We start from the raw sequence: 17,737 nt of genomic DNA, 5'->3' as shown, positions 1-17,737 counted from the left end.
TTTATTTTCTTTCCAAAAATTTACATCACATTAAAAGGTTCCAGATGAGGTATTCTGTAAAATTTGTCCAGATTAAATCACCCCAATAAAAACAAAAATTTCCAGTTTAAAATTTTTACCCCCTGTAACACATTGCTCTACATATCTGTAAAGTACTCCACATACTTATACAGCACTGTAAATATACTATATAAATGATAACAAATGCTGTTTAAAATCGTTTTGATGTTCACAGGCACTGATAAAATATACATTCCCTTCATTTATTAATTTTCAGCTAATCATACTATCTCCGTGTCAGTTCTTTAAACCTGGTATTTTCTTTTTATCGTTTTATTCATTAATAAGCTACATTCCTACTATATAATTGTAAAAACAAATAATGACAAAGCTTAATGGAGCCAACAGTTCTTAAAATTGTCTAAAATTTTGAATGCATGTAAACCTCTGTGAAATGGTCAATAGAGAAAAAAGAATCTATTAAAAATCAAAACCACATAAAATTAAGAGTGCATATTATGACAATAAATGCAAAGAATAGTTAGACAAGCTATGTGCTTGACTGCAAGAGAAAATCTGAATCTTTAAGCAGCTGATAAATAGTCACATTCATGAAAAAGTGTACTCACCGGGTTTTGGCACTGAGTTGGTCACTGACTGGGGAACTTTCTGATTAATTAACTCAACACAGTGTCCAGGGAAGAGTCCCACCTAAAGAAGAAAAGCAGCAAAGAGAGGATTTTAAACCAGAGAACAGACCAGTGTATGAACACTGCCAATTCAATTCCAGTAATGTGCTCCACAGCCCCTCCCAATGATTCTGTTATTCCAAGACTCTAAATCACTGATGATGCCAATTATACAAACAATAAAACAATCTGTTGCTATGAGTATATCGAGTTACGTGTTTTATTTGTCTTAATATCTATGTCTGCTTTCCTAGTTTTACCTTTTAATTTCCCAAGCTTCTTTTACACCAATTAAAATATTTAGTCTGATACCAAGCTGTGCGTGCAAGAGGTATAATTTATACCTGTTAATAATTTACTTTGCTGAAATTTCAATCTAGCTGTGTTAACACCTCTACTGTCAACTTTCATATTTACTGATTTCTCTATATGATTTTAAAAAAATCAACACTAAACCTCACTCAAATTTTTTTGCAAATTTTCTCTTCTTTCTCTCACAGGTTCCATGAAAAATGACAAGACTAAAATAAATTGGTGAAACAATCGCTCACTTAAAATCCTGGTATCCACTGTTGTTAAAGAGCCCAGTAGTGCGTGCATAAGTGGGAAAGCAAGAGAAGAAAACAACCAATCTCGGCAGCGGTAACAAACTCTGGCTTCACACCAATTTGACATGGTAGCAGGATTGCTCATGGTGTTAGGTAGATTCCCAAGGAGCTGTATTAGTAAAATACTGAGCTCCAGATCACCCAGAGATACTACATAGCCAACAGAATGAATACAGAAACAAAGAGCCAGGAAACAAAAGTAAAAAGGGAATTTTTACCAATATTTATAGATGTTTTCTTAGATGGGAATATAATTGGGCTGCCAAGCAGCAGATGTTAAAGCTGAAACAAGAAAACTACATCACTTTGTACATCCCTCTGTTGTCAAGACTCTGGGGGAGAAAGGAATGGTCTTCCAAAAGTATGATTCATCGTGAAGTTCTGAGCTGTGTAATTTCCATCTGTGTGGGATTATTTTCACGTGCTCACTTGCTGCATTCTTACTTCAATTTCTTGATCGATATTCTATGTTAGTTCTTAAAATTATGAAGATGTAACTAGTTATCAAGAGCTGAAAGGGCTTATTAACAAATTTTCAGTTTTGTTTGAAAGATTTGAAACTTGGGTCTTAGAGTTCCTATATGCTTTGCTTTCCAAAATGATGCTCTAAGTATTTGCTTTTACTGGTGAAATTCTATATCATACTTTACTCAACTTCCTATTTAACTAATAACAAGTAGAAATTCTTCCAAGATTGGTTAGAACAAGAATCAACTTGAAAAATTATTCTCATTCTCTCTTATGCAAATCAGTTATAAGATAATCACTTATGGTTAAGTGTAGCCCCAGGATTAAGAGGGCCTGGGTTCTACTCCAGGTCTGCCACTTACTGGTCGGGTTTATAACTTAGCCTCTGTGTTTCGGTTTCTTCCTCTAAACATAATAATACTGTACCTAATTCATAAGAGTTGTTATGAGAATTAAATGGATCAGTATAAGCAAAGTGCATATAGCAAGCACTTGAGAAACGCTGTTTATTCTTTATTATCTCAGTATGCTGGCCACTGGAAGATCTAGAGGGTTCCAGCCCCTCCACTGTATGGATATGACACACAATACCTACCACCTTTTGCTTGAGTATACTTAAGTTTCCTCACTGTCAAATATCATCCTTTCCATAAAATTCTAATTCACTTCAATTTGTAAACATTTTCTGCAATCTGCTATAGAGAAAAGACCCCCATTTACTAGGCTCTGTGATCTGCAGCAAACTGCTTAACATCTGTCTGTTTCTTAATTTGTAAAAATGGGACAACATTAGCTACCTCAATAATGTGTGTGAAAGCACCTAGCCTGGTTTCTAAACTCAAGCATCTGTCAGCAAACAAAACTAATTTTCCATCACTTCTTCACAAAGACTGAACAAAGCTTAATGATCTTCTTTGGGGAACTGTATCATACATACTAGTTACACTTTCACCTTTTGAATGTCTCAATGCATCAGGTCTAGGTATATGGGGGAAATGCTACTGTGTACTATGTAGAGGTAGGTCCGTGATAGGTTCATCTGACGCCTAATTCCAATCCCTGCTCACCTGTCTCCCTTTATTATAAAGTGCAATATTACTAAATATTAGCTGAACTAAATATTCAGTTTCCCAGATTCCTTGCATTCAGGTGTAGCCACGGCACCTGTAAAAAGCTTTACTGCTACTATTCTGTCTCTTCTTTATGCTGTGTACGTAGGTATTGGGAGTGGATCTGCAGTAGCCATCATTTGACCTTAAAGAAAGGCCAAGAGAATCTTAGAGAATTCTGCCTAGCATCGTTAAGCTGCTGACTCAACTGCAGCAATGCTACCTTTTCTGTTCACTTTTGTTTCTTGAAGCCAAAATCACTCTTAACTGTAACTGTTTACAGTTAAGGTAACTGTTTTATTTAAAGGAGTTAATTCTGTATACTTGTGAAAAGCAAATAGATTCTGTTTTCCTATTATAAAATTTCCATCATAAAAAATGAAACTGTGTTCTATTGAAAATATACACATAATATAACTAACCCTAAAAATATAGTTAATGAACATTTATACTTTTCTGATGTATACTTAAGCTAGTATTTCACCAAATATAAATAATTCTAATAAACTCAAAATGTCCAATGTTAAAAGTGACTGGAACTCTAACAATATGATCTATGAACTACATCATCCTGTTTTATTCACATTAAGTTATATTATTATAATTATATTCATCGCATTATTCTTTCTGCTGCAGTGGCATTTTCTAAAGCTCTAATGTAAATGGCTAAAAAAGGTGAGGGAAATTCAGTATATTTTGCAGGACTCAAAATGAGTTTCTACTCTAGGAAGATGGGAGGGAAAGAAAAGACGAGCATCTAGGGCCCATGAGGGTAGAGGAGCAGGTAATAAAAATATAGTAACAGAAGAAAAAGATAAGGCAGGAACAGGTTAGGGATGGGCTTAAAGGAGAGAAAGAGAACCTTCAATTTAGTCGTTTTTCCCCAAGTCAATTTGGCATGAGGAAGAAAGAAAAGTGTATGAATGTAAGAGACACAGAGGTAGAAAACACAGGAATTATCAATAGCATTAGATACATGAAAAGTTAAATCAGATGCTTCTGCAGTTCTTTCCCACTTTTACTGACAAACTGTGCACATTTAAAGTGTACATTTTGATAAGTTCTGGCACCCATGAAACTGTAACCACACTTAAATTTATGAATATATGTATCAACCCCCAAAGTTTCCGTGTATCTCTTTGTAATCTCTCCCTCTCCCTACCAGCCCCTACCCTTGCCCACCAGGCAACCACTAACCTAGTTTCTATCACTAAACATTACTTTGCAATTCCTACAATTTTATATGAATAGAGTCATGCAGAATGTATTCTTTGTCGTCTGTTTTCTTTCATTCAGCATAATTATTTTGAGGATCATTCATGTTGCTGTATTTATCAATAATTCTTTCCTTCTATTCCTGAGTAATATTCTACTGTATAAATACCACCATTTGTTTATGCATTAATCTCTTGTTCATGAGATACCTGGGTTGTTTCCAGCTTGAGGCCATTATATGTAAGGCTGCTATGAACAGTCATGTGTGAGTTTTTGTATGAACGTAAGCCTTCTTTTCTCTTGGATAAACACCTGGGAGTCGAATGGCTGGATCATGTCATCAGTGTATGTTTAAGAAACTGACAAACTGTTTTCCAAATTGGTTGTAACATCTTACATTCCCCCCAACTGTGTCAGCGTTCTAATTCCTCCACATCCTCGCCATTCTAATAAGTATGTAGCAAGACTTCACTGTCATTTTAATTTGCATTTCTCTAATGACTACTGGTGTTGAGCATCTCTTTATGTGTCTGTTTGTCATATATCTTTTTGGTTAAGTGTCTATTCCCACTTTTGCTACTTTTTAAATTGAGTTCTGTTTTCTTGTTGAATTTTGAGAGTTCTTTATATGTTGTGGATACAAGTCCTTCATCAGATATAATCATCACAAATATTTTTTCCCAGTCTGTGGTGTGTCTTTTTATTGTTATAAGTAATGTCTTTCAAAGAGCAGAAGTGTTAAATTTTGATGAAATTCAATTTATTATTTTATGAATTGTTCTTTTGATATTACATCTAAGAAACTTTGCCTAAGCCAAAGTCACAAAAGTTTCTCCTATGCTTTCTTCTAGAAGCTTTGTAGTTTACGCTTTACATGTTGGGTATGTGATCCATTTTGAGTTAACTTTTGCATATGGTGCAAGAAATAAATCAGAGGATTTCTGGAGGCATAAGGATATCCAACTGTTCCAGCATCATTTGTAAAACAGGCCATGTTTTCTTCACTGAACTGACATTGAACCTCTGTCGAAAATAAGCAGTCCATGTATGTGTGGGTCTACTTCTGGAATCTATTCTGTCCTGTTGACTTACTTGTCTATCTTTCCCCTAATGCCACACTCTCTTGGTACTGCAGTTTTACAGTTGAGTCTTCAAATCAATTAGTGTTAGTTCTCCAACTTTGTTCTTCTTTTTCAAATTTGTTTTGGCTGTTCTTTCCTAGGTCCTTTGCATTTCCATATGAATTGTTTAATCTGCTTATCAATTTCTACAAAAAATCTACTGAGATTTTGATTGGGGTCAATTTGAGAAGAGATGGCATCTTAACAATATAAAGACTTCCAACCCACACACAGGGTATATAATCTCTTTTCTAAAATATTCTCTAATTTCTCTCAGAAAGGCTTTGTAGCTTCCAGTACACAGATCTTTTGTATCTTTTTTCCGATATATCCCTAAGTAGTTCATAGTTTTGATGCTATTACAAATAGGTTTTATTATATTTTCTGACTGATGTTAAATGCTACTGGTCTGTGGACTAGATATGAAATAACAAGACGTCCATGCAGTTGTCCCAAGTATATATATTTTAAATATACACTGTGTATTTTAAATACACAATTACTTTCCTTTTATTTCTCCTTTATATTATATGTGACACATTATACTGACTTTTTTGAAATTGTGTTTGTAGGTTGGTATATCATTTGTAAATTTCATTTCAGGATCATAAGGAAAGATTTTAGAAATTATTTATCATAACAAGGGGGTACAGGGTTTGATGAGGTTAAGAACTACTACTCTAAGCCATTTTGTCAATAATTTCCATGAAACTGAATGTTTAAGCATCATTTGCTAGGACATATTCTGATGTTACAAATTAACAAAAGGAGCTATCTAGGAACTAATTTCTCTCTAAACATCAGTGGCAGCTGCTAATGGCACCAATAAGAAAAATAAAAAACTGCAGTAAGTAACACAGAAAATAATTTAAGAAAATTTACAGATTTTTGTGATCCAAGGGAGGGAAATACAAAATTGGAACTCACCAAGCTTGTGTTCTGGCTATATCACTGACGTACTGTCTTTGTAAATCAGAACAATCTATCTAAATTCCTTTGTCTCAGGATTTCTATAATTTTAAAATGACAGTTTAGGACCAGATGATCCACTACCATCTTTTCTAATATAGAAATCTATGATTCACACATGTAGACAAGCAGAAGCCACTAGAAGTTCATTAAATTACTACTATGATCTGTTCTTTGCCCAGAATGCCTAAATTTCTACCTAAGCTCTGACACTAAACAGCGAAATAACAATGGGCTTGCAGTTTAGCCCCCTTTTGCTTTAGTTTCCTCGTCAGTAAAAGAGAGGTAATAATAGTACCTTCTTCACAGACTGTGAGAATTAAAGGTTAATGGAAAGCACTTAGAAAGCACACGTAAAAGCAGCAATTGTTACAATTCCTTATATTGGAGTACCACATACTCCCTCTTCCCTTGAAATTCTATAACATTACAGATGAAAAATTACAGTATGTGATTTCCCATTACTTAACTGGAGAGGAAATATTTTGCTCTACTTAATTTTGAGTAATGAAAAGGTGTAGCTTTGAATTCCGTACATAAAATGATGGTCTTCATAGAAATAAGTGGGTAAACTGTCTTCCTCTATTAAACTACTTACTACAAGGGACAAGGTTTCCAAATATCTTCCCTTTGGGATAAAGAATACGTTTCTGAAAATAAGCTACCTGGAACCACATTAAACTCCTGAGGTAAGGAAATGTTTACTGCCCAAGATTTGCTTCTCTGTCATTGTACACAGAAACCCTCACACAACCTTCTGGGGCAACTTTGAAAAATAAAATAGCCGATCCTTGACCATCTTGAGGAGAACCAAGAGAACATGAGCTGTACAGAGTTCTGTCACTCTCTAAATGGTATTTTATCTCTTAGATTGACTGTATCCCAAATATGTTTTAGAAGATTTTCTGGGGGGAAAGGAGAACACTCACTAAACTGTGTTTAATTTCTTCCTTTATCTGTGCACAGGATAAACAATGGGAGGCTGGGTCAGTGGTTCTCACATTTTGTGCTTATTCATCACCTGAGGAACTTGATAAAATTCAGATTCGTCTCCCCATCCCCAGAGATTCTGATTAGTAATATCTGGTTTCAACATGTTTTGGGGTCATTCTGATGCCAGTGGCTCCCAGATAAAATTTTGCCAAACATGGCACTAACAAATAATGCTCAAAGATTTTAACATTTTACATTTGTGTTATGGCTTTTACATAAGAAAAAAAGACTTTCCAGACACCTCACCTCACATTTCCAACCACAGTCCCCAGATAAGTACAAAAGCTAATGACATTTATTTTTAACAAGAAAGAAAAAGCAAAGAGCTTTTTTTTTTTTTTTTTTTGCTGAAGTATAGATTATATGATGAAACACCTCAGAAAACAGAGGTAAAAGATTCAATATACTCTTTAGAAGACAAGTAAAAAACAGATTTCGGAATTTCAAATTACTATAGTTAATATAATTTCACACTTCCTACTCCCAGAAGTTTAAGAAAAGAAACATAGTCACAGTATAATTTAAACACATGGATGAACTAATCCTTCTGTTCCCACAGCAAAATTATGGTCGAGGTTAAAACAATACACAGATGGGCAGAATGCTGATCTTTATCAACCACCAGCTGATTGGTAGAGTCTACCTACAGCTCAGAGTAAGCACTGCTTCCAGAAGAGTGGTCTGAGGAACACCTGGGCCGGAATCACATGGATAAAAATGCAGTCTTAATCCTGTCCCACAACCAGTGAAACAGCATTTCAGGGCTTCGGTCATAGGATTTTATGTTTTAACATGTTCCCCATGTAACGTGTCATAAGCATATCAAGTAAAGTTTGAGAATCAGTGGCGAAGGGAGGGCAGAAGGAGTTACTGGTAACAGAAAAGTGAAGATGGCAGAACAGCGCCCTTAACTATATTGGTAAATGCTACTCCTTGGACTGCTTTTATTTGCAGATTAAGAGAACAATGCAATAAATACCATCACACACCTATTAGAATGGTTAAAACAACAACAACTGAGAACTATCGGATGGGGATGAGAATGCAGAGCAGCATCACCGCTGTTGCTGGTGGGAAGGCAAAATGGTAACAACTACTTTAAAACACAGATTGGTGGTTTCTCACAAAGCTAGACAGGATCTTACCGTACAATGCAGCAAGTGCACTCTGCGGTATTTACCCAAAGGAGGGGAAAACACATCTGCACAAAAGCCTGCACATGGATGTTTACAGCAACATTATTCATAAATGCTCCAAGCTAGAAGCAACCAAGATGCACTGTAAGAAGTGAATGGGAGAATAACTTCTGGCGCATCCACAACAGTGAGCACCCGACGGTGGGAAAAGGAACTATCAAACCGTGAAAGACATGGGGGAACCTAAAACGCATGTTGCTAAGTGAAAGAAGCCAGTCTGAAAAGGCTACATACCATATGATTCCAATTATACGATGTTCTGGAAAAGGCAAAACTATGGAGACAATAAACAGTCAGTGCTTGTCAGAGGTTAGGAGGAGAGAAGAGAAGGATGGGTAGGTGAGCACACATTTTTAGGACAGTGAAAATACTCTGTATGAAGCTGTAATGGTGGATACATGTCATTATGCATCTGTTAAAACCCACAGAACTACATACATCACAAAGAGTGAACCTTAATGAAAATATGGATTATAGTTAATAATGATGTATGAATATTGGTTCATTAAAGGTAACAAAGAGCAAACCCCAAAACTGTTTCCATCATCATGGAGGAGGACGTGATACTGACACACTTTATTCTTATCCTTGTGATTCTGGCCCCAGCGTTCCTCAGACTACTTTTCTAGAAAGAGTGCTTACACTGTGCTGTATGTAAACTGCTAATCAGCTTGTGGGTAATAAAGTTCAGCATTTTGCCAATTCTATTCAATGAATTGTAAAGCAAGATGTTAATAGGAGAAACTGTATACATGTGTGGGGCAGGGAGTATATGAAATTCTGCATATTATCTGGTCAACTATTCTGTAAACTTGTACTAAATGATAACATCTATTAAATTTTTTTTTTTTTTGCGGTACGCGGGCCTCTCACTGCTGTGGCCTCTCCCCTTGCGGAGCACAGGCTCCGGACGCGCAGGCTCAGCGGCCATGGCTTACGGGCCCAGCCGCTCCGCGGCATGTGGGATCTTCCTGGACCGGGACACGAACCCACGTCCCCTGCATCGGCAGGTGGACTCTCAACCACTGCGCCACCAGGGAAGCCCTATTAATTATTTTTTAAATAGTAAAAAAAAAAAAAAAAACCAAAGTCACAAGCCAGCAACTGCACAGCATCAGTTCACAGGGCTCTGAGGGAAAGGCTTCCGCATGCCACGTGTACTCTGTCATGCCCCGACAGCTGGCTGGAGAAAACGACACACGAGACTGACAAAAAAGGAAAGGGAAGTCCACGTAACACGCTATAAACACATTAGGTTGAGCAGAGCTGCCTGCACACCGACACCGCATTTCCAGAGCGCGTCCCTTCAGCGGCCAGAGCGCCACAGCTCAGAGCTGGCCTCCATCCTGGGACACAACAGCCCACATCTTTGCTCCCCTTCACCCTCTCTCCCGAGAGTGGTCAGCTCTAAATGGCCTTAGTTCCCGGAAGACCACACTGTCCAAGCTACCCCAAGGCCAAGCCCAGCCCCTCGTCTCCTGCTACTGTATCAGGAAGACAGGTTTCCTGCCTCTGTGCTTCCTCCTTCATGGCTCACTGACAAAGCGCAGTTTATACAGTCCATCTGTGTGACCAGGACGGGTCAAGCTGGCTAACTGGTCACATGGCTGCTTCACGTCTAGCCAGTCTACCCAGGTCATCTGGACATCCTCTCCTCTGAAGACATGCACAGGACGCTGCATTTCAAAGTCACCACCTCCAGAAATCCCTCCTAGATCTCTTAGGGAGTCCTGCTGGGCCCAGAACCTCCCACTCATCTGAGAAGCCCTGAAGAGGGGACCAGTACTGCCTGTCCTCCTCGTCCTGCCTCGGGGCATGGCGTCAGTGCCCAGAGGGCCTTCTGCCATGAATGAAACGAAGGCCCTGTACCAGCCTGTGAGTACCACTGGGCCCCTTCTCAGATGCTGCCTGAGGACAGTAGGGTGGGGAGAGGCACCCATGAAGCAGTCATTCCCAGGGCTCCTTCCTCCCAAGGCCCTCAAGCTCTCTGCAGTCATGGCCAACACCCCTACACTCTGCCTGCCCTTGGCCTAGGAGCCAGCCTGGCTCAAGCAGGGCCCTACTCTTTATCAAGTCTGTGAGAGAGTCCAGGAAAGGCCTTCAAGCCAGCCTGGCTCAATCAGGGCCCTACTCTTTATCAAGTCTGTGAGAGAGAGTCCAGGAAAGGCCTTCAAGCCAGCCCTAAGAGTGGCCCCACCCACCTAGCCATCCGGGACTATCTAAATAATATCTCCCCAAATTCTTATGCTGAAGCCTTTAACCCCAGCATCTCAGAGTGTGACTGTACTTGGAGATGGGAGAGAGGAGGACTGAATTGTGTGGGTTCTTCCCTTAAAGTATTCAGTTCCTTTTTTAAATGAATGCCTTTTTTAAAGGCATTTTTAGATGCTCTTCTAGTGATAGTTTTAAAAGATAAAAGGAAACTTTACCATCCTATGGAAATTAGTGCTAGTCAATCTAAAATATGCCTTTATCAGGTCTCAAATTAGTTAGGCATATAAGGAAAAAGAAAGAGTTTTAGCTTCTGCTGTTGTCCTGCAATTCATGCATTGTTTACATTAACAGTTGCAGTGCATGAAAAACATTGATCAAACTGACAATTCTAGAGAGAGAACATACGTGATTCATGATTTTAAGCCACTGTGAAAAGCAAGGCAGAGTCACAGTCCCGATGATCTAAAAGTGGTCACCAGGCATGTGATTCTGCTCACACTTTGGCTATACCACCATACAGCAAAGAAGAAGGAGATCAAAACAACCACAATAGTAACCAGAAAAGGAAACCCAAGTCTAATATCATCTACATTTTTTTTATCACTGCAGACAAAATTTCTGATGACAAAGTCCACTGCCAGCACGTATGAAAGAAAAGATGACCTTTGAATTTTCCGCACCAAATTCTTTGTCGCCTACCTGAAATCCATGCTTGCCTCTCCACCACGTGCTTAACACTTTTGGGGGCATGTCAATAACAGAAACAATGTCTCCCACCTAGGAGAAAAAATTTTAAGTGAAACGTTTTAAATCAATTTTTAAAGCAATTGTCTGTCTAGAATTTAAATCTTAACTGTAACAAAAGGGTAAAGTACTATCTTATTTTCTGGCTCATTATTTCTGGTAAAACATTAACACTTCTTTCTGTAAGGAATTTAATAATCTTAACCATTTGTTAAGGAGAGGTTTACAGAAAGTTAAGCAGCACAAAGACTGTGGTCCAACTAACACCTGTAGTAACTTCAGGACGCCTGACTGACAGCATAAGATGTCTGAACATCAGGCATCTACCATCATCACTTCTGTTAAAATACTCTGTTAACTGCTGTTACTAAAGGTGATCAGATTCGCTTTAGTGAATCTAAAAGGCTATTTTAAATACTCATATTTAGCACAACGGCGGCTTCTACTAATACATTTAGTGAGCGCTTACCATGTGCCAGGCACTGTGCTGAACATTTGACATATCTTATTTCATCATACAGGAAAGCTCTAAGATGTCTACAGTTACTGGGTTATTCTTAGTACATGTAAAACTGAATGACAACTACATTTCTTTTAATAGATGGTTCAATATAACATTCCCACTAAATAGCTTTCTTCCCTTTAAAAGACAAACTCATGAGTTTGTACAAACTTCTACAAAATTGTAAGTATGAAAATAGCAATAATAGTTTTTAATAATATATTTAAAGGAAGTTGTATTCTTCAATCAAAATAACTGATGATAAACCAGTTAAGCACTTCAGACCAACGTTGCTAATGTATACAATATTGCTTTAAGAATTTTTTTGTATATTCACAACTAGTTTTTCCAGTCATGAAAGTCCTCTTCACAAAACCATACTTGCTAACAGACATGGTATCTCTCAAGACCAAGGATTCCTTTGTGTATAGAGCTAAAAATTTAGTTTGAGAACAGTTTGAATTCTACACAGTAAAAATTTACACTCTTTTTCCTCTTAAACTGAGTAACTGCCAGCATTTTCCTTGGCCTCTCATCAGCCAATATTAAAGGAAGAAACTTAATTCCCCTCCTTTTGCATCTGATAGCAAGATATGTTCATTTCACTTTTCATCTGGTCTTTACCTCAATCTATGAACAATGAGAAGAAAGTATCACTAGGTATTGCTTTAGGTGCTAAAAACACAAAGACAGAAGAGGATTTGGCTTTCAAGAAGCTCACAGAGACAAACAGGAGAACAATTATGATTGAATGTAGTAAGTGACATATCAGAGATAAGCCTTGAGAACAGCTCAGAATGACGTTCAGTGCAGGTTCTGGGGGGTATGTATTTCCATGGAGTAGAGGGAAGGAAATCAAGGAGACTTCCTAGAAGAAATGGGACACATTTAAGCTGAATTTTCAAGAATGAGTACAGTCATTAAAATAAAAATAGATGGCATGCCAGGCTGAAAGACAATGATGCACAGAAAAACCTGGTGCTTTTCATTAAGGAAATGATTGCAACAGTTAAAACTGAGGCTAGAAAGATAGCAGGGACTGAGCTAACACATAGCATCTTTAGTCATTTACCTCTAAGGTCAATTCATCCGGGGCCCGAGCAGTGTACCTCTTGATAACATGGGCAGCACCAACAGCAGGAGTGTTAATGGACGATTCTTCATGAACTAGAAGGTGATTTCCCTTATTATCAATCTGTAACAAAGAAAATGTACTATGAGATGGTTAAAGACATGGGACTTGGAAGTTTCTTTGTGTATCTATATAATTCAACTTGACTTAGAAAAACCATAACCCAAAGAATATTAAAACAAACCCACCACTTACCGAGTACTTACTATATGCCAGTCATTGTATTGTACATATAACATACATACTTTTAACCTTTATAACTCTAAAAGATACTTATCATTATTATCAACACTTAAAGATGAAGATGCTAAAGCTAAAAGAGGCTATATAAATTACGAGAGATTAAATAATTTGTCCCAGATCACACAGCCAATAATGAAGAACCAAGATCTCAGGGCAAGTTGGCCTGGCTCTAAGGTCTATATTCTTTCTACTTTTCATTGCCTTCCCAGTTTCCACTGAGAGGAGAGAATAATGTAACTCTACATATGCAAATTAAGGAGAAAAACCTAATCTATCACTCAAGACATTCTTTTTTTTTTTTTTTTTTTTTTTTTTTGGTATGCGGGCCTCTCACTGTTGTGGCCTCTCCCGTTGTGGAGCACAGGCTCTGGACGTGCAGGCCCAGCGGCCATGGCTCACGGGCCCAACCGCTCCTCAAGACATTCTTAAATCAGACTCTTTAAAAGGTTAATTGTCTTGTTCATCAATGACTAAAAACTATTTTCAGTTACTAAGCCAATTATATATATACATGATATACATGTATATACACATACACCTTGCTAAATGTATATACATTAATATATTAAATACAAAAATAACAGGTGTCATTGTGAGTCATAAAATAATATTAAAATTAGCTTCCTGTATTATCAAAGAAAAGATTTGAGATGAAGAATATTTAATGTATCACATATCTATCTTCCAGAAGAGAATAAGTACCATTTATTCAATTCGTGAAACTCAACAGCTATGAAAATTAATATTAAATTTCTTAAGTAGATAATTTAAAAATTAACTTTAATAAAAGATGAACTGGATTAATACCTCCATCCAAGTAAGGGCAGGTCCACAATTGATCTTGTTGCCAGCAATAGCTGAAAGGCGGGACAGGTAAGCCATAAGCATCTGAGTGACTGACTAAAGAAAAAGAGAAGATTCAGTGGTAACAGAATAAAGATACTACACTCTCTGTCAAAGAAACTGGTGTTAAGTTGGTTGTTTCTGGGAGAAAAAAATCTGCAGATTTTTATGCATTTTTGTAGTTACGGAGGTTCTTCATAGAGGCTTAACAGTTCCATGAACTGACACTACAGGCAATTACATAACTTCCTGTCTGGTGCAGAACTTTCACTTTAGCCCCTCACCATCAGGGCTTATACTACTGTACAGCTTCTAATTTGGTTGCCTTCTCTTTCTATTTTTGTATTGAAAATGTAAAACGATAGCAGAGACATACTTGCTTTTCCAGCTGGCTTCCCCCTGCTACTCTGAAATGCTTTCTTCAAGGCCTGCTGCAGTCTTCACACACCCAGCCATGGCAGGACAGTTCATACGTGATCCTACACCACGAAGTCAACTAATGGGTCCAGGAATGGGTCCCAACATTAGCTGACCTAACAGGAGTTGCTGCAGGAATTAGGAACCATGACACAAAATTTCAGCTCCGTCTGGCTGCTCTCTTAAAAAGAAATGAGAACCTGGCCCCTGTTGGGAGTGGTCATGTTGTGAGACAGTCTGAGAAAGAAATACACAACAGACAAGGCAGACAGGGAAAAGGAGGCAGAGAGACGTCCAGGCTTTCTATAGTACGAAAGAATCTGTGGTTTTAGGACATTCCTGAGACCTTGTTGCGGTGTCAGTTCTTGCATGACTGAAGTCTCCACTTTGCCCTCACTACATAATCGCCTGGGAATTAACTATAGATTTGAAATGGCTTCCCTTCAGGACTTCCACTGTTTTCAAGCATCCACTGTGGCTGCCAAGGAGTCTAACACCAATACGTTTCTTGTTCCTTTGAGAAAAACCTTGTTTTTGCTCTCTGGAAGCCATTTGGGTTTCCTCTCTGTTTTGGCATTTTGAAATTTTACCACAATGTTTCTAGATGTGTGTCTTTTCACTTATTATATTTAGCACTTAATGGGCCCATTTAATCTGAAAACGGGCCCTTTTTTAATTTAGGGGAATTTATTATATTTTTAGTTACTGCCACCCACTCTCTCCTCCTATAACTCCTACAAGAGGAACAGGAACTTGTAGGAACTTCTGGGTCTATTCTCTGTGATTCCCAACAATTCTCTCACAACTTTTTGTCCCTTTTGGGGCTGTGTTCTTACAAAGTTTGCTCTTCCTGCTCACTAATTCTCTCTTCATCTATGTCCATTTTGCATGAAGTCCAGCTGTTTGTTATTATTAAAATTAATTTTAAAAACCACATGTTCATTTCTAAGGTCTCTGATTATTTTATTTTTTAAAACTCTGTTCTCATTCCATGAATGTGACTTCCTCACTTTCTCTCTGAGGGTGGTAATCATGCTTCTGAAAGCCCTCTGGTTTGCTCTTCTGTTACTTTGTTTATTCGGTTTTCACACTGAAGATTTCTAGTTTATCTGTCCCTCTGCAGTCCTCCTGTACAAGTTTCTTATGCTGTATTTTCTTGCCCCCATAAATCTTATCCCATCTACTTTCAAAGATTCCTCACAATTTTTGATGCCCTGATGGTTCTTTTTATTTTCTGATGTTATAAAAGAATCTCTTTCCTCTTAAATTAAAAAAAAATCTCTTATATTTTTACTGGAAATTTTTGGCAGGAGTGGAAATAAGTGCATGGACACAGCCTGCCATCATAAACTGAGTAAACAGCATCATTTGAATACACATTTCTTTGATTATTAGTGAGGTCAACACTTTTCCATATTTTTGCTTTTATATTTTGCATTCTCTCTTAAAAATGATCTGCTCATATATATTGCCCATTTATATATTAAGATATGAGATTCTTCTTATAAAATTATACACTGAACCTATTTCAATTCAAAATATCCTAACAGCATTACTAATTTTTCAGTTAAGAAATAATTAAGTAATCCCACGAATCTTCCTGAGTGCTCAATGTAACCTTTTATTTAGTATACTGGCAAAAAAAATTCTGCTGATTTATAGCGATTACTTCTGCAAAGTACTGAATGCTTACCTCTAGACTGTCCTTCAAGGCATCAGAACGGGGAAGCTCTGAGAGCTGGGAGAATCGTCGGTCATAAATACACAGATGAAGATGTTTATCAAGTACCCGAAAATCTTCATAACTTCTTTTAATGATCCAACTTTTGCCCTATGAGTAAGAAAAAGAAAGACTCCTATAATTTGTCTCTATTTGGAATGGTCAGGAACCAGGATTTGTTCCATAACGATGTTATTCATGAGATTTTATATTTACTAATTAACTTGACAATAAATAAACTCCAGAACCCTATAGTGAGTTATATTACATTAAAATGTCAGTAATGGAAAATAAAACTAGAACTGTCCACTAAACCTCTTCCTACCACTAATCAAGCCCACTGGCTCTCCCTGGGAATAATTACTGGTAGATGGGAAGATAGCATGTGACCTTAAACCCACAGAAAGAACCATAAAATGATTTTGTATGAGAGAATATTACCAGAAATTAAAGAAAAATAAAACCAGGTCCCTGATCAGTTACCATGAATATTTCTGTGACTGAAACTGGAAATACACTGAAAATTAATTTTCTTAAATTTCATCTAGAATTTGGTGTGCATATATTATCTAGAACCCACTATATCTCCCCACTTCTCAGTCTTTCTTCCTTTCCTTGCCTAAACTCACAAGCTCATTAGAAATGAAAATCTGCTCACAGAGCACATTTACTACACACTGTTTTCTAAGTTTCTCTTGAATCTATCACTTTGTAGCCCGAGCCTTATTAAGGACTGACATCATTTCTGACCTCCCTGCTTTTGATCTTCTCTGCCACTCCCCTCCCCCAACACAAAATACAAAGCTTGTCAGGTCACACTGACAAAAAGCCTTCAAAAGCTCCTTTGGGCAGTAATGATGAGCTGGTCCCCACTACACACCGTTTGGTTTGACAATTCAGTCCACTTTTATATGGAAGCTTTCATCTCATAGCAATCTGGAGGGACTGGGAGACAAAGCAGCCATCTCAGAATTGAAGAAAACATCTCTACTGTAGCTCTTTTCCATTTGCCTCCGCCAGATGGGGCAGAAGCAGAAGGTACCATTTCATGGGAGAGGTGCTGAATTCTAAACACAGGTATGTCCATAACTAACAGGATAAACTTGTCTAGTCCTACTTTGGACTACAATTCTCCATTACACAGATGGAAAGCAATACCACCTCCCTCTTTCAGAGGGCTGTTAGAATAAAATAAGAGAACAGATGTGTCAGATATTTTTAAAGAACAGTCTCCTGGTTCCTATTCTAAGAAATGCTAGTTCAATAAATCTGGAATGAGATCCAGTTAATCTGATGATCAGCCTGAGTTGGGAACCACTGATCCACAAGATTAAGTCCAAACATACTTGCACATATCAGGGCTTGCATCATCTGGGCCTCTCTAAATTTATAGTGTGATCCCACTCACTACTCCTCCATGCCGTTTCTTTGCTTCCAGTTATGCTCAATCACTTGCATTTCTTCCATGTGTGAAATGTTCCCTTTCTTGCCTACATGATTTTTAAGTGCTGTTCTTCTACTATGGAAAGTTGTTCTTTTACTCTTAGCTCAAGT

The 17,737-nt window shown here is 37.7% G+C and overlaps 1 protein-coding gene across 3 annotated transcripts in view; it reads right to left on the bottom strand.

Moving 5' to 3' along the window:
- The window catches only part of ARHGAP32 (Rho GTPase activating protein 32), a 271,983-nt gene that overhangs the window by 78,844 nt on the left and 175,402 nt on the right, over positions 1-17,737 (bottom strand). For all 3 annotated transcript variants that reach the window (XM_032640154.1, XM_032640155.1, XM_032640156.1), the window contains 5 exons: positions 16,157-16,294; positions 14,011-14,103; positions 12,901-13,023; positions 11,282-11,359; positions 630-711 (listed from right to left, as the gene is read on the bottom strand). In XM_032640154.1, the coding sequence (XP_032496045.1) occupies positions 630-711; positions 11,282-11,359; positions 12,901-13,023; positions 14,011-14,103; positions 16,157-16,294 (514 nt within the window). The remainder of the gene's footprint in view (positions 1-629; positions 712-11,281; positions 11,360-12,900; positions 13,024-14,010; positions 14,104-16,156; positions 16,295-17,737) is intronic.

The sequence above is a fragment of the Phocoena sinus genome, chromosome 8 (assembly GCF_008692025.1).
Source record: "Phocoena sinus isolate mPhoSin1 chromosome 8, mPhoSin1.pri, whole genome shotgun sequence".
In the NCBI taxonomy this organism is placed as follows: Eukaryota; Metazoa; Chordata; class Mammalia; order Artiodactyla; family Phocoenidae; genus Phocoena; species Phocoena sinus.
This window is presented reverse-complemented; position numbering and strand designations above follow the sequence as displayed.